Below are 23,405 nucleotides of genomic sequence, written 5' to 3' on the forward strand. Positions count from 1 at the left end.
GTAACTTAATTGGAGCGCTTTAAAGCGGCTGCAGTGGACTATCATGAATCAATCAGGGCATTTCTGTTCAAAACAAAAAGCGAATTTACAAGTCTATAATTCTGTGCTGAAGATTAAGGTGAAATTCCAGAATTGCGTGTAATTTACAAATACATCTCCGAATATACTAGAATAGACTGGACTGGTGTTAAATGTGAAAAGTTAAACAGTGATGAAACATGACTGACTTTTTGGAATACACATATAGCCCAATGCAGCCTTAAAAAAAATCCATCATATATTCCTTAGATTTACGATTCATTATAGTTTGAGTGATTGGATTACGTGAAAAGGGTCTTCTTGAAAATGTGTTTCCAATAATAGTTTAAAAAGTTAAGTATTGAACACAAAATAGCATGACTGACTTCAAAAAGTGCCTTGCGTTTTTCTCCTTATAACATTCGTGTATAAAATTTAGAGAAAGATGTATTACTGCTACGGTGTCCACTGTATTGGATGGCTGTTTGTAATTATCACAAAATAACCTTTAAAAATAATTAAAGCTTAATTTGCAAGATCGTTAAACTGACAAGTTGTATGTCTCTTGGAAATATTTCTTCCAATGAGAACTTCCACAAAAATGGGGAGGTGTCCAATTTAAGTGTACAACGTAACGCTACAGGCTTATCTGAAACTTCACTATTGCCCTCTCCTGTTACTCAGGCAATACTGCAGTTAGGTTTGCGTTGAAAAAAAAAACAGCCTCATGAAAAACTGAAGTGACGAGCAAGAAGATCCGCCACATGTAGCCAATGTTGTGCATCATATGGCAGGACGTCAAAACTATATATAGGTCTTTTTGTTACCTCTTCATCTTTGAGGTTGATGTCCACTTTCTGGGATCTGATGGCGTTGCTGATGTGCTCGATGTTGTTTTCTCTGCAGTAATCAAAAATGTTCTTGTCCTCTTCTCTGACAACAAAAAAAGAGAGAGTCCCACTGTTAAATTACTTTCCATTGAATTACCTCCTCAAATTCAAACGTTTTAATTTTTCACTGCTCGTCTGTAATGATTGGTATAATGACTAATGTATTGATTAGCTGAGTGGTACAGATTAGGTCCAAGAATTAGGGGATGACGAGGTCCTGCTCGATCTGAATCATCTGTAAATGAGTAGATATTCAAATTGAGAGATTATGTCTGACTTTGAGTGTAGCTCTTGGTTGTAAAAAGCAGAGGTGCTGAGCAGCAGTCTAAAGCAGTGTTTCCAAACTTTATTGAGACAAGGCACTCATTTGACATTTGAAAAAACTTACAAAACATCACCAAACCAAAATATCACAAAAAGTATGGCGATTAGAATAATGATAATCACATTTCAAATTACCTCACTGAGGTTGACTTTGGACTTGTTTGAGCACAAAGCTAATGATAATTAATAATTAGCTAATAATGCTTTGATAATTCACTTGTTTTTTTAAGTGTCAATGATAAAATCTATCCATCCATTTTCTTTTGCCGCTTAGTCTCATGAGGGTCTGTCAATGGGCAGGAGGCTGGGTACACCCCGAACTGGTTGCCAGCCAATCGCAGGGTACATCGAGACAAACAGCCACACTCACAAGCACACCTAGGGGCAATTTCGAGTGTCCAATTAATATTGCATGTTTTTGGGATGTGGGAGGAAACCGGAGTGCCCTGAGAAAACCCACGCAGGCACGGGGAGAACATGCAAACTCCACACAGACGGGGCTGGGATTGAAACCTGGACCTCAGAACTGTGAGGATAACACTTTACCAGCTGATCCACCGTGCCACCGTCAATGATAAAATGTTCCGGGAAAGCTAACAGGGCAAATATCAACATGTTTTTTAATCGTCTTGTATTTGTATTATATTCCACCACTTTAAGGATCACCCCAACTGAACAGATATAACCTGTCTGCTTCGTGCACAGGCAACAACCACATGCCGCACCCCCCGAGAACACTGGCGTACAACGGGTACATAAACACACATAGAGGCAAAGTCCCACCTCTTATTAGATCTCTGCATCTCTAATCACCTACTGGCATTGGGGACAAGGAGGAGTGCTGGTGTGTAGGAGAAGGAAGGTGGGTGCTGTGGCGGTAGTGATAGGGGGGGAGAGAAGGGGTGAAATCTCATTTAGAGCTTGACGCCTTTCCCTCCCTCCTACTCTTGCCGGCCATTCAAATTAATTGAATTTAGTACTCTATTGTGTGACAGACAGCCCACACACCCAATGCTGTATTCCCAAGGCCAAAACCTCGCCAGCCCCCCTCCGTCTAAATCATTGCAACACTGCAAAAACACTCCTCACACCATATACCAGCCACAGTGTTCCATCCCAAGTACTTCTGGTTCAGTTCTGTTAACGTCTCTGAACCTGTTTTGCTTAACTGAGTGGAACAATGTTCAAAGACACTTCATTGTGAGACCAGTACAATCGAATGGGAACAAATAGCTGTACAAAAGTTGCATTTTAAAAATCGTGCAATTTCAAAATAATAATCCACAGTTTTGTATTTTATCTCACGTTTAAAGCTAAAATTATTCATTCAATTTCCGTACTGAATATTAGTTGCATGTAATGTGGGCGTACCCAATGCCGAAGGCCTGTGAGTTCGCAATACATTTACAGTATTCTTCTCACTCACAGGTGCTGCACATATTTTTTTTATCAATGACCACTCACTGTAAAAGCCATGGTGTGTTCATGTGGAATTGTTAGGACAAGACAAACTTTTTGCAATGGATCACAGCATTTGGGCTAAACTGCCTCTGGTTCTTTGCACCATTGCCATAAATTCAACAAAAAAAAATCCCATTTGATAATATCGAAAGCGCTTCTTTAGACCTCTTTCCCAACCTTAATCAAACCAAGTCACCCATTTTAAGACCGAGAACCTTCACGGCACAGTGCCAAACGTAAACAATAATCGACTCACAGATTTACTTATTCAGTGTGAAAATGTGTGCATTGTTAATTGCACACAACGGAGATTTACTAACAGGAAGCCATGATTTATTCTTTTGTACAGATGACAACAGTTGGAAACAGGTTTATTGTACAGTCTACCATCGACGAGCATTTAACTGTTCTGTTTGTTACACTACACATCTTGCATAAATTGATAAACAAAGATACCTGTAGTTAAAAAAATATTTTCTACATAAATGAATTGAAATTGAATAATTTCCCACAGTTCCACTGATGATCCCTCATGGTATACTAGTGCGCCACGGAATCATTGCTTTTCACAACAAATAGTGTTTGGCTACTCCGCATTCATTAAGTGCACCACGACTTAATGTGCATATAAACTTCCTGAAATATTTGTTTGTACCAATCATGAAAGCAAAATATGGATGGAACCCCAGCAGGGATTCCTTGCTTCTCAAACAGAACACTACTAAACGAAACTTGTTCATGTATCCCAAGGCTCCAAAACATTTTTGAAATTTAGACCTATGTCTTGGTTACTGACTAATGTAAAGGGTTTCCAGTTTGAAACTCACTTCTAAAATAATTTAATCTCTTTAATTCTTCGTTATTATTATTAACATGTGATTTGATTATGTGAAGGCACCAATCACATTAATTTCTCACAATAATTAGGAAACAGATCAATATCAATTTGCAAACATTTATTTCCATAGATTTCTGCCGTTTGTTTTTTTTTTTACGTTTTCAGATGATCACTTTGACATTCCTGGAAGATTACAATGTTCCAGGACTAGTGAGCTATTTTTAGAACATGCCCGTGGACTACTTGTGGACAAAATATGTAATTGATCAAATGTTGATTGACATTAAGTCTACATAGTTGTTTTTGGTTAAATTTTTTTTTTTTTTTACATTGTTATCAACAAGTTTTCTCATCTCACTCCCCTCCCTTCCTGGGCTTTTTGCCCATCGGCCTGTGGTGAATCATGAATAACTCATTACAATTTTATCACCCAAACGTTATGTATGAGCTCACCCATTTACATATCCGTGATTACCGCCGCAATGTATATTCATGATTTCCCCGCTCGGAAACGCCCACTTCCTTCCTTCGCCCGGTGGCCGCAGTTACGCAAGATTGTCCCTGATGTGTGGCCGCCATCAGTCTCCCGTTGGCAACTAATCAATAGCCCAGCTCATCAGTCTTTTGTCAATGATCAGACAGGGACACATATATTGAGAACTTTTATGCCATAGATAAAGCTTTGTTTGACAAAACATCTGCACCTTATGCGTTTGTAATCTACCATGTGGTAGTATATAGAGAGAACAAACAAATGATTAATGTGGCTCCTGTAAGCAGTGTGACATCAACATCACAGCAATGCATGCTGAGAACGTTACCAGCTAACCTGTCATAAAAAAAAAAGCTGCTCATGTGCAGTGTGTGTGTCCAGTCTGATGTACTGGAAGATATCTCCTTCATCCATCAGATGAAATTGACCATAGTGGTGAAGCTAGCAAATAAGTGTATACACGCTATCCAGTGCTGAGGAAAAGTATTCAACACTTTCCTGATTTCAGTTTTCTTTTTTTTTGCATATGTATCACAAAGGTTTCAAATCCATCCATTTTCTTAGCCGCTTATCCTCACGAGGGTCGTAGGAGTGCTGGACAGGAGGCATGGTACATCCTCAACTGGTTGCCAGCCAATCGCAGGGCACATGGAGACAAACTGTCGCACTCACAATCACACCCAGGAGCAATTTAGAGTGTCCAATTTGCATGTTTTGGGGATGTGGGAGGAAATTGGAGTGCCCAGAGAAGAACCCACGCAGGCACGGGGAAAAAATGCAAACTCCACACAGGCGAGGCCGGTATCGAACCCGGGTCCTCAGAACTGTGAGGCCACACTTTACCAGCTGACTCACCGTGCCGGCTACGTTTCAAATCTTGACACTCATTTTAATATCACTCAGAGACGACCCATGGAAATACAAAATGCAGGGTTAGGGTTAAGGTACGAAAAAAAAAAATCCAAACCAAATCATGGGTTGTGCCACCCTTGGCAGAAAAAACTGAAATCAAGGGTTGGCGAGAATTGGTGAAGAGTCTTTCACATCTGGAAGAATTTTGTCCTAGTCTTCTTGGAGGGTTTTCTAGCATGAAGTGCCCGTTAAAGGTCACATCACACAATCTCAATTGGATTTAAATCCAGACTTTGACTTGGTCACTCCAGAACCATAATTTGGTTTCTTTTGAGCCATTCAGAGGTGGATTTGTTGGTGTGTTTCAGATCGTTGTCCTGCTCTATGATCCAAGAGCGCCTGAGTTTGAGGGCAGGAACTGATGGCCGGATATTCTCCTTCAGGATTTTCTGGTACACAGCAGAATTAATTGCTTCATCAATCACAGAAAGTTCTCCTGGCCCTAAGGCAGAAAAGCAACCCTAGTCCATTACATTGCCACCACCATGCTTCACTGTTGGCATAATGTTTTTTTTATCAAATGCTGCGCCATTTTTACACCAGGTTTAATGGGTAGCGCACCTTTCAAAATGTTAAATTTTTACTCGTCACTTCACAGAGTCTTGAGGATCATTGATATTTTTTTTGGGGGGGGAGACTAACCTTTGTATTCTTTGCTGGCATCAGGGGACCCTCCCATGGATGCCTTATAGGCCAGTGTCTTTCTTATGACAGAGTTATGAACACTGATGTTAACTGAAGTCAGCAAGTCTTTCCATGTTGTTCAAAGTTTTTTTGGGACCTCTGGAATGAGTCGTCATCTCTCTCGGAGTAATTTTACTTGGTCGCCCACTCTTGGGAAGGGTTGCTACTGTTCCCAGTTTTCTCCATTTGTGGGTAATAGCTCTGACAGTGGTTCGCTGGAGCCCAAAAGCCTTGAAATTGGCTTTTCCAGACTGATGTATTTCAATCATTTTTTTTTTCTCATTTCTTCTTGAATTTCTTTGGATTGTGGAATCATCCATTGGGTCTTGGTGCTCTATTTCAGTGATATCTTGATTAAAAAAGTAGTGCGATAATCAGGTTTGGGTTCGGCTTGTGAAATTGAATATATTTAAGAAGGGGTGGCAATTACATTTTTTCCCCACAGTGGGTCAGAAAAGTTTGGATTTTTGGGAGGCCTAAATAAATTGAATTGTCACTTGAAAACTGCATTTTGTATTTCCTTGGGTTGTTTCTGAGTGATATTAAAATTGGTTTGACGATTTGATTCCTTTGCGTGTGATAGAAAAAAAAATCAGGAGGGCGTGCAAATACCTTTTCACGGCACTGTACAAACAGACACACAATAAGGAAGCAATGAGAATAAGAAGTGAAAGAACTCAGCACCTGCTTCTGTCAAAGGGTCCGTGCTACAAAGCTCCTTGTGTTGATCAGCATGTTCTCTCGAGGGGATTACAACTGTGGCACTTAAAGACTTCTCAATCACACACTGATTGTGTGTTACACTCTGTAACGTAGCGATATTGCAAATCAGTCCCGCTTTTATCAATACACACAATTAGACATCTTTAGGGTGAGGTAAGCAGTGATCAATGCAATTAACTCTGACAGGTGCATAGCTGTTGAATATTGAAGGGCGTGCGTTTAATGTGCTTGTGTTTATGAGCAAAAACGAAATTGGAATGCAGCAGAGCAGTCAGTGTGACAGTTTTGGCGAGTTCTGCATGGATTCGAACGCATTCGTGGAGATTGTATCGCGGCAGCACAGGGGCACGGTTGTTACCTCTGAGGGTAGTCGGGGTTCTGGGAATGTGTCCACGTGCCCCTGCTGTGCCCACCGCATCTTCATCACGCCCACCCTTCATTCAACCCCAACATAATTAAAGAGTGGAGACACTGACCGGGATCTCCAAAGACTGTGCATACCAATTATTTGGAAGGAAACCTGCAGGACTCTCACATCTCATTTCAATTGCCAAAAGAGCTCTTTTTTCTATTTGGAAGGAAAATGAGGTCTTTAAGCTTGACTAAGTCTGTCAGGCATGAGGAAATAGGAGAAAATATTCCATTAACATAAATCAGGAGTGTATGTTACGCTCTGTTGAATGTAATCAAGCAAAGCACAAGGACCGGTGGTTAACAAAGACCGCCTAGGACCAGGGTGATGTGGCTGCTGCGGGATTTGCCGACTATCCTCCTGACTTTTAATCTTTTGTCGAAGAGCAGAGAGTTTCAGAAAGCATTGTAATACATTTGGTAGTCGTTTTGTGTATTGGTAATTCTACTACCTGATCGTCTCTTCTTGGTACAAAGAGCTGACCGCTGCGCCGCCGAAAGCCGTTCGTCTCTCTGCTCCTCGGTTCTCCTGTCACACACACATCACAGACGCTAAGGTTGAAATGAAGGAATCACATTGTTGCACTACTCAGAATTGGACAATCCCAATCGGGACAAAGTCTTTGCACTTGTCCTGCTTAAAGACAAAAGTCAGGCTTGGGCGGCACAATTATGGCCAAATTAATAAGCGTAATTATTTTGATCAAATTCTTCTGTTTGTCAAAAATACTTTTTTAATTGTATGAATTTTCAATAAACAGGATGTAACAGTTTTCAGTGCAAAATGATTCTCTACAAAAGAAGAAAGAATAGAAAGTAATGAAAAATAAATGTTGGGTAAAACTAAAAACTTCTACTTTACCGAGGGCTAGCTGAATAAAATGATTGGGAAAAGTGCAATCATGGCTGGCTAACTAATAAAAGCGAACATAGAAAATGCATAAAATGCAATACCATGGATGTTAATAACATTGTTATTAACATAGTAAGCATTGACTTTTCATTTGAAAACCCCTGTTAAAATAGTGAATTGTCAATGACGGCTATGTTTCTGTTCTGCTTTGTCAGTTGTGCACAGTCACAATCTGCAAAGAACTCAACCGTTGTCCTTTTCCTCCATTTTTACTTCTGACATTTTTTTTTAACTCTGGTCAGGCCATCTGAAAAAATTGCAGACTATTAGGCTAATTTAACTGTGGCAACCAAAATTGCAATCATGATTAAAATTCAATTAATTTTGCAGCTCTTGTTCAGGGCCTGTCTTGACATATGAACAAGTTTATCCAAAACTGCCGTGATTCCCTATAAATACATAATTTAGTGACAATTTGACTTCTGATGCATTCAAAAATAGAATAATCCAACAAAGGCTTCAGACATTACCTTATCAATAATACAAAAATCACCACTGGGGCAATAAACATACGCTATGAAGCCTTGCTGTAACTTTTTAAATCTTCTGCTAGTAAAGAATTTGGTAATAAGTAACATAAGTAGAAATACAAAAATTACTTCAACCAATGTTTTTCAAAGTTTGACTAAGCATTACTCCTCTGGGAGTACGAGCAACTTCAGGGGAGGTTTTAAAGATGCTAGTCTAAATTCCACTAGGGGAGAGGAGGCTTAATGTTCTACAATTCCACAAAAATTTTGCAAAGGGGTGGGCCAGGCAGAAAACCGGTTTCGTTTTTGTTTGGATGTGGATAACAGGTGCAGGTATTACGCCACAATTCCCTAATGTGTTTGTGACTAATGCATCTACTGCATCCTCATAAAATTCAGCCATATGCACGACGCCGGTACAAAAGATTCTAATCCACCAGTTTGGCCTTGAGGAGGTCTGCGCCCAACTGAGTTATCTCTTTAATGGAATTGATCATTAAATTTGTGTTTCCTTCCAACCCCAGCCTATTCTTCAGTGACTAAACCTGACTTAAAAAGAAACAGAAATCAGATTTCATAAAAAATGGGAAAAGTGGGGGAGGAACATGATAAGTGAAACAACGGTGTGTGCACTTTTGGGACAAACTAATCCACTTGTAAAACAGAATATTCGCTGATGCGCTGTCCCTGGTCCCCTGCAGCATAATCTAATATCAAGGCAGTATCTCCTCAACAATTGAGGCGGGAACAAAGGTCGACTTTAGCCTATTATTCTCTTCCCTGTTTTTCTCTCTATACGCTACTTATTTAACGCGCTTCCAAAATCGTGTCCGTGCGACAGTAATACAATAAGCTTCTTTTAAGGTTGGTGAGTTTGCGAGCGGTGCTCTCGACTGCCTGCTTGGTATTGTGCGTCGGTGAAGCACAGTCAGCAATTATACCCTCTCGCTCCCCTTGGAGGTCGAAGGTATGTAAACAATGGAAAGAATGAGGACCATTAACCCAGTTTATATATATATATATATATATATATATATATACACGCTCACACACATTCTGCAAAGACAGCCTCTCCATGGCAACACAATATCTCCTGTCACAGCAGAAACAATTGTGTCACATTGCAATCTGACAGGGTCGGTCGGGTCTGTAACTTATTGCATGATGCACCATTCCAAAAACTATTAATATCAAGAGTGAGGGATGCCTATTACATCACGCATTTTAAAAGAGATGAAGTAAGACTGCTCTCTAAAGGTAACTACACTGCATTGCATCACAATCAGTCATCCTTCATTGAACTTCCATTTATTAATACCGCCTATCCCGTTTCGGGCTCTGGGAAGCAAGAGTCTAATCCAAAGGAATTGGTGAAAGTTAGATTGAGACAGACTTGGGCATCAAAGCTGATTCTGATTCACCCCATCTCGGAGTAGGAAGTTGAAACTGAATCCTCACTGTCTGTGCTGAAGGTAAGAGACTGTACCGCTACACCTACATCAGGGGTGTCAAACTCATTTTTCTCACGGGCTACATTGTTGTTCCTGTTTCCCCTCAGAGGACCGTGATGACTGTGGAACAAAAATATTTAATCATCTCATCATATTTACATCTTCAATTTATGAACTTGTCTTCGAATCAGAAATCAAGGGTGATGTGTTTTTCAACTATTCATGTTTAGTAACACAAAAATGCTTGTAATATCTCAACTTTTATCATTTATGATGTATGACAATTTGAAATTTTGGTAGATTTTTACAAAAATCATGGCAATTGACACTAGATTTGGCTTCGTGGGCCACATAAAATCATGTGGCAGCCCAGATCTGGCCCATGAGCCACGAGTTTGACACCATGACTTACATCATCAGTAACTGTACTTTTCCTTTTTTGTAAAGTAAACATGACTAACACTGATTATGACTTAAAACATGTTTAACGCTTTTCACTGTTTTATTTGAAATTATGTCCTAGTTGGTAATATTTGACAGCAACTTATGTTGAAGGAGTCAGGCAAGGGTGCTGTGATTATTTATGACATTATTTAGTTTGGAATGGGCGGCACGGTGGGCAGCTGGTTGGCCTCACAGTTCTGAGGTCCTAGGTCCAATCCCGGACCCGCTTGTGTGGAGTTTGCATGTTCTCCCCGTGCCTGCGTGGGTTTGCTCTGGGCACTTAGGTTTCCTCCCATATCCCAAAAACATGCAACATTAATTGGACACTCTAAATTGCCACTAGGTGTGACTGTGAGTGCGGCAGTTCGCCTCTATAGTGCCCTGCGATTGGCTGGGAACCGGTTCAGGGTGTACCCCGCCTCCTGCCCGTTGACAGCTGGGATAGCCTCCAGCACTCCGCGTGACCCTTGTGAGGATAAGCGGCAAAGAAAAAGGATGGATGGATATTTATAAGCCGATGACTGATTAGAACATCTGCCTCATAGTTCTGAGGACTGGGTTCAAATCCCAGGACCGCCGGTGTGGAGTTTGCATGCTCTTCCTGTGCCTGCGTGGGTTTTCTCCAGGTACTCCGGTTTCCTCCCACATCTCCAAAAATATGCACAGTAGGTTGAGTGAAGACTCTAAATTGCCCGTAGGTGGGAATATGAGTGTGAATGGTTGTTTGGCAACCAGTTCAAAGTCTACCCAACCTCTTGCCCAAAGATAGCTCGGATACACTCCAGCATGTCTGCGACCCAAATGAGGATAAGCGGTATAGAAAATGTAGAGATGGACTATTATTACTGGCGGCATGGCGGAAGAATTATTAGCACATCTGCCTCACATTTTTTACGACCTGCGTTGAAATCCCAGCGCTGCCTGTATGGATTTATGTTCTCCTGTGCCTGCATTCTCAGAGTGCTCTGGTATTCCTCCCACATCCCAAAAACATGCATGGTAGGTTGATTAAAGACTCCAAATTACTCGTAGGTGCGAATGTGACCAGTTCAGGGTCGGTGAAGCCCGAAGATAGTTGGGAAAGATCCTGGCATGCCCGCAACCCTAGTGAGGATAACGGGTACAGTTGATGACGTGATATTATTACCTTCTGGCTGCCTTCAGGGTCTAAGATGTTGACACAAGAAATGTATTCCTGCATTGCCTGCTCTGCGTCCATGTCCCCAAGTTGCTTCCACGCTTGCCTGAAATGAAAATTCGGATGATCTTTTATATAATTTAATCAATACTGTGTGAGTGGGGTTTTTTTTTTAAATGTTGCATTCCCTGAGGGGAATTTTGGTAGAGAAAGACAAATGATTTGGTCTAAGCAGCTTTTATTCTATGAGGGACATACTTCTAAAGAATAAATTATTCGACATGAGCAAGCAATTGGGGGATGGAGTTTATAGAAATACTTCTAAAAGATGAAAATAAACAACCGCCTAGCTGTGTTTCAGAGACAGAGAATTGAGGGGAAGGGGGAGAGGGAAGCTACATACCATTTCCTCTGTCCTTCAAAGTCGAAGAAGCCTGGCTTTTGAGTATTGCATTTTCCAACTTTGACCTAAAAGCACATTTTAAAATTGGACACCACCTCAACTTAATAATGCGTGACGATAAATCAGTGTTTGGTTCCGACACGGTGCTAGTGAATAAGAGCTTTACTTGCCACAGAACATTACTCACCTGTTTGTACCGCGCATACAGATACAGTAGCTGGTCTCTACTGGCCGTTTGTACCAGATCTCCAACGCGGTCGGCGGCAGACTCAAACTCCTGCACCAGTTCTTCACCCTCCAGGCGGTCCCCCGCCTCCATGGCGCTGTAATCAAATTTACCCAAACCCAAGTCCGAGTCCGAGTCTGAACCCGCTCCACCAAGGGGCTCCCCGGTGTCTGGCCGGGCCGGGTCGGTACCTGAACCCGTCGCGGTGTCCGGAGAGGACGACGGCGACCTGGAAGCCATTGATTTTTCTTGTTGCTAAAGGGACCGATTTGTGGCGTGGGATCGATGGGAAGTTATGAAATGATAACACAAAGTAGGAGACCCGCTAATTTTAGTCGAATGTGTGAAATGTTGTTTCGTTTAAAAACCGTGAGAATGAATAATATTGACAGTCGGCTTCATTTCCGCGTTCGGGCCGTCATCGGTCCGATCAATTAATACCACCGACTACAACAGGGACCAGGAATAATTATACCGCCTAATTTTGGCTCTGTTGTCTTTCCATGAGAAAGCGACTCCGTGTTTCCCTACAACAAGAAAATCATAAAAACCGTTTACGTATGCAATCTTTTTCAATATTAGCTTTCAAAAACAGATTATTCTGATATCTCGTAAATCGACTAACTACAACCGGTTTGAAAGAAACTGCACGAGAGCAAGATGTCCGCCAGATGTTGCTATTGATTCAATGACGACATGACCCGTTAATTCGACCCACTTGATGTCAACTGTTTTGAACTCGTAAACCATTAAAAAAGCAATTGGTAATGTTTTAAAAGCAAGACAGTTTAGCTGTTTGTAAACCGACCACTCATTTAGATTTTTTTATTTACTTTAGAAAAGTTGTATGCGACATCTTATTGGGATGATCATACATAACAATTCCTAGCGTTGTGTTTCATTCTGTTGTGTGTCCAACAATTTGCTGGTGATGCTGTGACTGTATGATTGAACAAAAATACTGTTGTAATTAAGTGATTCATGGTATTATTATATATTTCTGCAATACAGTTATTTCAATGCATTTAAAAATCACCAATAAAAACAATCCAAAAATAAAGTGAATTTAGCCTATCTTGAGAGAGAATTAGTGCTGCCGCAGGAAACTATTCCATTTCACTTCATTTGTAAGAAAGAACATTACTTACAAATTATTATTAATAATAACATACTTTATGTTTTTAATCTATTTATTCCAGTGATGTACAGACAAATCAAGTGTTCTTCCATCTTATGGAAAAAGACGGAAAAGGTACATTGAACCTGTATTTCCCTCTATTGTTATTCATACAACAGAATAAATGATGGCTTCCTGCAAGATGATCTTCATCTTTATATTCAGTTAAACAAGCTCTCAAACACTGCCGTAAGGCACTGGTCACATGATACCGTGTAGCTATTGAAGTATACACTCAGTGTTGAGTTTGAGATTGAATACGTTGAATATTTGATACTCTATGTTGAATTTGCGGCTGAATAAATTGAATATTTAACACTGAATGTTGAATTTGCATCTGAATAGAGTACATTGAATGCTTGACAGTGAATGTTGAATTTGCAGATGAATGTTGGATTTGTGAAGCTGAAAAGTACACTGAATATTTTGATTGTAAAACAGCGCACTTAATAATTGAGGTTCGAATCTGACAGCATGGATTTACTTCCAGGCCTTTTGCATAATTCACCCAATATGATATGTAGTTCTCAGTTCAAAAAAAAAAAAAAGGTTGCAGGTGAGCCCCGCTGCAAGGCTCACAAGCCACAAGGCTACTTGTTGCTAGGCAGAATTTATGATATTCAACCATAACCGCCCGATTGGCCAAATAAAAAAGAAAACCCAGTTAGCCACGCCTACTACACCGTATTCTCTGAGCTAACGGCTCTCTGGCCAGAAAACCGGAAGTCTTATACAAAGTAATATTAGTAGCGCAGTACTTTACTCCCAAAATAACTATAAACGTCGTTCGGCAAGTTAATGTTATACGCGTAAACGTTCTCAAACGATTAACATGTGTTAGTGGTTAAGGTGCAGGTAGAAGACGGAAGTAGCAGCGGGAGGACCAAACGGTGGCAGCTGACAGCTCGCCCTCTATGACGCAAGTACGTCACTGATGGCGGACCGAACGCTAGTCCACCGACACACACACTCTCGGCGAGGGACAGAGCAAAGTCACCGAGACACGTTCTCGCAAGCCTGTTGGTCGGACTGCTGCCGAACCGAACGCCAACCTTCCCGGGTGAGACGGCTAGCGGCGAGCGGTACAGTAGTTTAGTAGAATGTGGGACGGGACGGGTCCGGCTCGGCGAGCAGTGGAGTGAAGCGGGCCGCCTCGGGGTGACGTCCCCGCCGCATGAGCCAGCAGCAAGTTGACGGACATAAAAGTGGCGTCGTCGCGGAAGAGAAGAGGAGCCGGGCTTGTATTTAATATCACTTCGTGGAATCTTGGCATCCCGCAACTATGAAATTCGCCGAGCACCTTTCGTCCCACATCACTCCAGAGTGGAGAAAGCAGTACCTTCAATATGAGGTAACGAGGATTTTGTTCACGTGTGTAACTTTTCTGCCCCCCAAAGGACAATTTCCGCTTCTATTTTGTGGTTTTGGCAGTTGTAAACAAACAAGCAAACAAACCAAAACAAAAATGTCAGTCTCCCAAAGGTATTAAAAAAAAAAAAAAATCAGAATGGAAGTCTAATTGACGTATCATTTAGCTTTATTACTGTTGGGTGACAACGTTCATTCACTTAATAACACTTGCAATTAACAGTATTCAATGATTTATTGTATTGCACTGTGCACGATGAATAATTAATCAATCATTTGCCGTTTTTTGTGTTTACTAAAACCAAAATCAAATGCTTAAAATCAATTAAAAAATGCCATGTACTCTCCGTTATTATTTTGTTTTAGGCCAATTGTTATAAAGGGTGTCAATTGATACTTTTTATTTTCCTGAACACGACATTTATTTCAATTGTGTATTTTTCTAAAATCCACACACCCTCTTCCTTTGTTTGTACTTCAGCAATATTGATAGATCCAGATTTATTGAAAGGGTGCATTAGTGGCTCTAAAGTTTCTTTGTCTGGTTGCAGATATGTCTTTGGAAACATGGTCAGTGTAGCTTGTTTTGTTTTTATTAAGAAGTGCTTTGTTATTGTGCTTCTGGCCGGCTTTGCATTTCGAGCTTCGGTGGAAACGTGCACTGACAGCCCCATTCCATTTAACTCTATGAATTATAGACAAAGACCCTGCTCAGTGGCCTACAGGAGGGAAGGCTTTTTGCACTTGTTTTATTTTGGAAACACCACCTTGTCATTGAGTTGCATAATTGTTAACAGTGGATAGTTGAATCTGTGTCTTCTTTCGGATGTTGTATGCTGACTGCGTGACAAAATCATGTTTTGGTGACACTTCGACAGGTGTGCAAATGTGTAATACTATATATATGTGTTGAACACACGGAGATAAAAACAGATTAACTACATTACTAGGGCTATTTGCCATTTTTCTGTGGACTCTGCAATATAGTAATCTGTGGAGCGAGCCAAAGGACAAATGTATGTTCACACTGCCATTTTACATTCCCGCCCTCCATTTTAGCACTCACTTGACTTGAGATGGATGGCGATGGATAGATCTACACTCCTTTTTTTTTTTTTTTGGTAATTGTCCATCATTTAAATCTGTACAATTCACTTTGCCTTACTTATTGCAAATTATTTTAATAGCTATATATAATATAAGCATAATAACTGTGATCTATCACATAAGTGTGATAAGGTTTCATGAACTATGTACGTACTGCATATATATTCCAGACATCATGTTCAGCGTGACAAACTTTGTTGAGTTATTTAGAAAAGTCATTGCCATTTGCATTCGTCCTCAGAGTGATAGATTTCCAATGATTCCTATTGCAAGGCAGTGAGAAACTTGCATATGCTGCATAAACGATCCAACAGCCTCCATGCAGGAAACAAACAATGCAAAAATATAGACAGTGTATATTTATCACCCCATTCCACACGTATTTGTCAATATGTGTCATTGTCCCCACGCTCTGCAGTCCACGTGATTGCTGTGACCTGTTCACTGACTCATTATTCCAGTGTCACGCCTTTTTAACCGTAACTCTAGTTCTCACATTTAAATATTCCAGTGCTATTTTGGGTGGTTTGTGTAAAAAAAAAAAAATAAAAAATTATAATTTTTCTGTATTGACATGGACTGATTTAAATATACTCCTTTATGTAGCAGTTGGATTGATGAACCTGTGACCCAGTTTTCAATCTCCTCCTCACTATTGTGTCTATTCAGATTGACCACGGTGTTCTCAATGCTGATAGGAAGGCACTAGCAGAGTCGCTGTTCCACTAAATATCACAGCTTTAGATCCACATCCCAACACAGCACCATTGACAATCCAATTGAGTGATGGTCTAATTAGGTGTGAGCTGGATCCTGAGGGATTTTAGGTATGAACCGCTATGTAAAAGACTTGTTTGGTATGGAGAGCATGCATCTGAAGTCCACTCTAGAGGCTAACAGGGGTCGGGAACCTTTTCGACTGAGAGAGCCATAGATGCCAACTATTTTAAAACGTAATTTCAAAAGAGCCATGCAGTCTATAAAAAAACTAAATACAGGTGGACAAAAGTACTTCTGAGCCATTAATGCGACTTCGGGTGCTTCCTGGTTCCTTGACGCAGGCATTGAGATTTTTATCCATTAATCGTGAACATAATTCAATTTGATTTTCCATCATTCTGGTAGGATGGTGAACAGTTCTTGCCGTCAAAGGCACGTCTTTTATTTCGTTTGATTATCTTGTCTGTACGCGAAGTTGGCAAAATGTTGATTGGCAACGTCGAGTAAAAATGCTTTGGCATACTCCCCATCTGTGAATTTTAACACACAACAGAACCCTCCATCTCCACAGAGGCTGTCCATTCTTGTCGAAAACTTCGGTACTCCTCATATTTTCTTTCTTTCAGGGACCTTTGTCAAAAGCAGATCCTTAATTAGTTGTTCCGACACGATCAGTGTTAGACCATTCTGCACATCTGGACATTGACTACCACGCAAAAACTACGGCAACCCACTAAGCCAAACTGTCTCTACGTCATTTGCGTTGCCTCCCAAACCTAACTACGGCATCCCCACCAGGACACACCTCTGCACGACAGAAAAGAGCCAGGTATGGCTCGCGAGCCATAGGTTCCCGGCCCCTGAACTACTAGCTAAGAACAGAGAGAGAAATTAAGATATGGTGACTGGAATTCAAATATCCATTTATTGGACACCTCATTCGGTAGAAAAAAATGTATAGTAATACTTTTTAAACTACAAGTGGCCCACTTTCAACTTTTTGGGGCTATGAGACAACAACAGATTGTCTGCCTTGATGTATGTGCATGTACATGCATTCGTCCCTGCATGCGTGCGCATGCACGCTCCGCGTGGGCGAGCAAGGCCGTTTATGCATTTACCGCTAGTCTAATCACGCATGTAACCTTCAATAATGGTGATGCTAATGATGAGGAGGCGGTAGAGGGTGGATGTGAAGGCTCACGTTTACAATTCAAACCAGCAGAGTGATGATATTTGCATTTCAAGCAAGGGCGGGAATTATTCCAATATGTGTGATGTAGAGCTTTGGCCGCTACCAATTTGAGAAAGACTTACGGATGTTGTGTAAATTACTTATAAAACGTGTATTATTCTTCATGCTCTGTGCAAGTGTGATTTATCAGCATGTTTGAACAATATGAACATGATGTAGACAACAGGCATTGGCAAGGCAACTGCTGAGAGCGCTCCCCCCTCCCTCAGCACCCTCCCTCCTTCTATCCTCACCTAGTCGTTCCTCCCCCACTGGGATGACATCTGGTCCCAGACCTGCCCTGTCTCCCCTCCTCCTCCTGGTCCTCGTTCACCATCCTCCCTGACTTCTTCACAAGTTCGCAGGGGATCCACTCGGGCTTAGAATCATGCAAATGATTCTTTTAGAGCTGCAAAACTCATAAGCGCTCTCATCTCGTCAAGTGTGACCTTGAATATCTTGAATATCATCACTAAAATATATTTGTTGGTCATGCAACGTGTTGCAGAGGATTAATAGAAATCCACGCTGATATTTAATTGATTAGAGGGTGCGGTGTTTGGGTCTCGCTCAGGCATGTAATGTCCAGTAAGTATGCATTACATTAATGCATCGTCATTTCGAGCCATGGCCCCCATTAGGCTTGGATTAGTTATTGTCTCCAGGTTTCAACACCGATTGGGCCTGCAGGTTTATCCCAATTCCCCAAAGGGCTAACCCCACCCATTTCTTATCACTTCCATCACCACGGCAAAGCCTCCTCCTTAATGAACATCAACCCAGCCCTGACTGGATTTGAATATGTATTATTCCTCGATTAGTATTGGTAGTGGGTTACGCTTCAGTGAATTGGTTCATGCGGTTCACAGCAGAAATTTCGGGGCAACAATCCAAGCTCCTATTTAGGGCCCATCAACACAGTTTATCTCCAAAGTTGTTTTTTTTTTTTTTTTTTTTTACCATGTCTGCATTGTGTCCACATGGAGCCAGCAGTTTTGGAACCCTGAGTTAGATTATTTTTAAAGCCAGTTCCCAGAGTGGATAAATCTCAAAACGCTGTGTTTATAGCATACATATCTTTCCTGAAACAACTACACGGTTGTGCCAGTTATCATGTGACCGTGCGTGAACACTCACATTAACAACAATGGTGGTGTACACATGTTGGAGTCGTCCTGCAGAAACTCTTTTTCCGGAAAATTCTCCATAAATAATACAGTTCATACAAATGCCTCCATCATTCCTCTCTTTGCATTCACGACCATTGCTGTTAGTTTCTTTGCATAACACATCTTCTCATGCTCTGTTTTTAGTGACTTCCCGTGGCAGCATTAAACTGCCACACACGTCTGGCTTATATACCAGTGTTTTAGTTTTTTTCCCTGACATTTCTTGAAACGCAGACCTCCCACATATTACGGAACGTACATGTTTTGTTATGGAAATCACTGAACACCGACTCGTTTTTTGTGTAAGGCTGATTGTTCCCGATATTGGTGGGATGAAAATACAGCGTCTGACAATACAGGCCAGTACGGCGCTGTTTCCGGCCACTATGATGAAAATTTCATCATGAATTTAATGAAATGTAGAATAAATTGTCTAAAAAAAGAGAATCAAAAGCTCCTTAGGGGTAAGGTATTGTATTATTTTTATTTAATTTTGTTATATTTTACACTTACACTTACACTTCTTACATGCTTTTTATACGTAAACTTTATATTATCACAAAGGGAGGGTGAGGAGTGGTTAGGAAAAGATGAAAAAGCATGATGCTAAGTGCTGTGCGGTTGTGTCATGAAGTTGCAAAACTCTGTGATAAGTGATTGGGTCATAGAGTACACTTGTCACATAGATCTGTCTGAAACAGCATTATACGAGAGAGTACATAACTAACCGTGAACAACAGAATAACAAGCCAATATCCATAATATCCATTTTCCGTACCGCTTCGCCTCACTTGGGTTGTGGGTGTGCTGGCGCTGATCTGGGCGGGAGGTGGACTACACCCTGAATTAGTTGCCAGCCAATCGCAGGGCACATACGGACAAATAATCATATGCACACCTACGAGGAAATTAGGGTCTTCAGTCAACCTACCATGCATGGTATTGGAATGTGGGAGGAAACTGAAGTATCTGGAGAAAACCCACGCAGTGGAAAAAACATTGAAACTTTACACAGGCAAAGCCGGATTTGAACCCGGTATCTCAGAATTGTGAGACAGATGTGCTAACCAGTTGCGCACCGTACACCTGTGGTGAGAGATATAAATGTAAATTAATTCATGGTCACTGAATTGAAAATGAGTACGTCACTAGAGACATTTGAGTTATGGTGTTAGGTTAAACATATAGTTTTATTAAAAGTAAATACTTGTAATAGAAGATAACCTGTAATTGTTAGATAATTGGGAAATTTCAGTCATATCAGCAATAGTGGATATAGGAAATATAATTATGGAATGTAAACAGCGTGTAAGAGAATACAAGTACATTCATACACTTCGATACAAACTATTGTCCATGCATAAATTAACTCAATCTATTTTGACGTTGTTTTGTTTGTTTGCAAAAAAAAAAAAAAAATGATTGCTCAGTTTTAATTGAGTTTTCAGATCAGACTAATCTGATTTGATAGAATTGCTGTTTTGATAGCCTACCGCACTCCCGCGACTCAGATAATGGATGGATGTTCTGGAAGTGAATTTCTATAGGTTGACAACTCTGGAAACGATTCCATGTTTAGGTCAGTTCCATTTCCATATGGACATTGTCGAACATACAACAACCCACCTCCACACTCAGTGACTCACACGGCATTGTTGATGTGGAAAAAGGGAGCACCTTGATTCTGAGTGCTCCAATACCTTGATTCTACAATCCCTGCAATTCTATGGATTTGCATGTACCATGAATGTGTAAATTGAATAGCTTGACATACTTTTTAATCTGGTAGGACAATTTACTTGCAAATGAATGTTAAATAATATTAAGAAACATGATCCAGTTACAGTGCTCTCTCTGACTGCCACTGATCTGTTGAAGGAAGCCACCATCAATTATATCCCCGTTCATTCATCCATTATCTTTGATGTTTGGTCTTCCTGCAGGGAACCACTTAATTCATCTGCGGGAGTGGATCTCTTCCTTTAGTGTTTTTTGTCAATGGATGCCAAATCTGCTGAAGTTACTTTACTCCTGATCAGATAGTCTTACATCACATGAGTTTGTTTCAAAAGTCCAAATATAAATTGTTTCACAGTAGATTCAAGTTTTTCCATTACCGTATTTTCCACACTATAAGGCACACCTTCAATGAACGACATATTTCAAAACTTTTTCATTTATATAAGGCGCACCGCATTATAAGGTGCATAGAATAGATGCTACAGTAGAGGTTTGGGTTACATTAGGCATCCATTAGATGGAGCTGTACTAAAGGCTCCATATCGATCCATATATAAGGCGCAACGGGTTATAAGGCGCACCATCGGCTTTTGGATGCGCCTTATAGTGCAGAAAATACGGTAGTCAGCTCCCTAACATATATTCCACTTGTGGATGTAAGTTTTCACAGCACTGTTGAAATGGCAGGTTTTTGTGATGTGTATAAAATAATCCATCTTTCAAGGACGGAGATGGCTGTAGTGAACACTTATTTCCAGAAGAGGGAGGAACATATAGTGACCTACAAGAGCGGAGGTAGAACCACGCAGGTAGATTATATTTTGTGCAGACGATGTAATCTGAAGGAGGTTACTGACTGTAAAGTAGTGGTAGGGGAGAGTGTAGCTCGACAGCATAGGATGGTAGTATGTAGGATGATTCTGGTGGTGGGTAGGAAGATTAAGAAGACAAAGGTAGAGCAGAGAACCATGTGGTGGAAGCTGAGAAAGGAAGAATGTTGTGCGGCCTTCCGGAAAGAGGTGAGACAGGCTCTCGATGGACAACCGAAGCTCCCGGAAGACTGGACGACGACAGCCAAGGTGATCAGAGAGACAGGCAGGAGAGTACTTGGTGTGTCATCTGGTAGGAAAGTGGAGAAGGAGACTTGGTGGTGGAACCCCATAATACAGGGAGTCATACAAGGAAAGAGATTAGCGAAGAAGAAGTGGGATACTGAGAGGACTGAGGAGAGGCGAAAGGAGTACATCGAGATGCGACGTAGGGCAAAGGTAGAGGTGGCAAAGGCTAAACAAGAGGCATATGAAGACATGTACACCAGGTTGGACACGAAAGAAGGAGAAAAGGATCTCTACAGGTTGGCCAGACAGAGGGATAGAGATGGGAAGGATGTGCAGAAGGTTAGGGTGATTTAAGGATAGAGATGGAAATGTGTTGACTGGTGCCGGTAGTGTGCTAAATAGATGGAAAGAATACTTTGGGAAGTTGATGAATGAAGAAAATTAGAGAGAAGGAAGAGTCGAAGAGGCAAGAGTGAAGGACCAGGAAGTGGAAATGATTACTAAGGGGGAAGTCAGAAAGGCACTACAAAGGATGAAAAATGGAAAGGCAGTTGGTCCTGATGACATACCGGTAGAGGTATGGAAGCAATTTGGAGAGATGGCTGTGGAGTTTTTGACCAACTTATTCAACAGAATACTAGCGGGCGAAAAGATGCCTGAAGAATGGAGGAAAAGTGTTCTAGTTCCCATTTTTGAAGAACAAAGGGGATGTTCAGAGCTGTGGGAACTATAGAGGAATAAGTTGATGAGCCACACAATGAAGTTATGGGAAAGAGTAGTGGAGGCTAGACTCAGGTCAGAAGTAAGTATCTGCGAGCAACAGTATGGTTTCATGCCTAGAAAGAGTACCACAGATGCATTATTTGCCTTGAGGATGCTCGTGGAAAAGTACAGAGAAGGTCAGAAGGAGCTACATTGTGTCTTTGTGGATCTAGAGAAAGGCTATGACAGAGTACCAAGAGAGGAACTGTGGTACTGCATGCGTAAGTCTGGTGTGGCAGAGAAGTATGTTAAAATAGTACAGGACATGTATGATGGCAGCAGAACAATGGTGAGGTGTGCCTTAGGTGTGACAGAGGAATTTAAGGTGGAGGTGGGACTGCATCAGGGATCAGCTCTGAGCCCCTTCCTGTTTGCAGTGGTAATGGATAGGCTGACAGATGAGGTTAGACTGGAATCCCCTTGGACCATGATGTTCGCAGATGATATTGTCATATGCAGTGAAAGCAGGGAGCATGCAGAGGAACAATTAGAAAGATGGAGACATGCACTGGAAAGGAGAGGAATGAAGATTAGCCGAAGTAAAACAGAATATATGTGCGTGAATGAGAAAAGTGGAGGGGGAAGAGTGAGGCTACAGGGAGAAGAGATAGCGAGGGTGGACGACTTCAAATACTTGGGTTCAACAATACAGAGCAAAGGAGAGTGTGGTCAGGAAGTGAAGAAACGGGTCCAAGCAGGTTGGAACAGCTGGTGAAAGGTGTCTGGTGTGTTATGTGACAGAAGAGTGTCTGCTAGGATGAAGGGCAAAGTTTACAAAACAGTGGTGAGGCCGGCCATGATGTACGGATTAGAGACGGTGGCACTGAAGAAACAACAGGAAGCTGAACTGGAGGTGGCAGAAATGAAGATGTTGAGGTTCTCGCTCGGAGTGACCAGGTTGGATAGGATTAGAAATGAGCTCATTAGAGGGACAGCCAAAGCTGGATGTTTTGGAGACAAGATTCGAGAGAGCAGACTTCGATGGTTTGGACATGTTCAGAGGCGAGAGAGTGAGTATATTGGTAGAAGGATGCTGAGGATGGAGCTCCCAGGCAAAAGAGCGAGAGGAAGACCAAAGAGAAGGTTTATGGATGTGGTGAGGGAAGACATGAGGGCAGTTGTGGTTAGAGAGGAAGATGCACAAGATAGGCTTAGATGGAAAGAGATGACACGCTGTGGCGACCCCTAACGGGACAAGCCGAAAGGAAAAGAAAGAAGAAGAAGAAGATAAAATAATCCATCTTTTAATGCATCCATCCATTTTCTTAGCC

At 41.3% G+C, this 23,405-nt stretch overlaps 2 protein-coding genes across 2 annotated transcripts in view; one reads left to right on the top strand and one right to left on the bottom strand.

Annotated features, from left to right (window-relative positions):
• The window catches only part of acbd6 (acyl-CoA binding domain containing 6), a 36,577-nt gene extending 24,110 nt beyond the window's left edge, over positions 1–12,467 (bottom strand). The window contains exons 1-5 of the mRNA XM_061824969.1: positions 11,761–12,467; positions 11,574–11,638; positions 11,180–11,276; positions 7,207–7,283; positions 846–951 (exon numbers count right to left, since the gene is read on the bottom strand). Of these exons, the coding sequence (XP_061680953.1) occupies positions 846–951; positions 7,207–7,283; positions 11,180–11,276; positions 11,574–11,638; positions 11,761–12,039 (624 nt within the window). The 5' untranslated portion in view covers positions 12,040–12,467. The remainder of the gene's footprint in view (positions 1–845; positions 952–7,206; positions 7,284–11,179; positions 11,277–11,573; positions 11,639–11,760) is intronic.
• Positions 12,468–13,660: 1,193 nt separating this feature from the next.
• xpr1a (xenotropic and polytropic retrovirus receptor 1a) overlaps positions 13,661–23,405 on the top strand; it is an 82,694-nt gene continuing 72,949 nt past the window's right edge. Inside the window, exon 1 of the mRNA XM_061824443.1 lies at positions 13,661–14,327. Within this exon, the coding sequence (XP_061680427.1) occupies positions 14,259–14,327 (69 nt within the window). The 5' untranslated portion in view covers positions 13,661–14,258. The remainder of the gene's footprint in view (positions 14,328–23,405) is intronic.

This window comes from Syngnathoides biaculeatus, chromosome 7 (genome assembly GCF_019802595.1).
Source record: "Syngnathoides biaculeatus isolate LvHL_M chromosome 7, ASM1980259v1, whole genome shotgun sequence".
In the NCBI taxonomy this organism is placed as follows: Eukaryota; Metazoa; Chordata; class Actinopteri; order Syngnathiformes; family Syngnathidae; genus Syngnathoides; species Syngnathoides biaculeatus.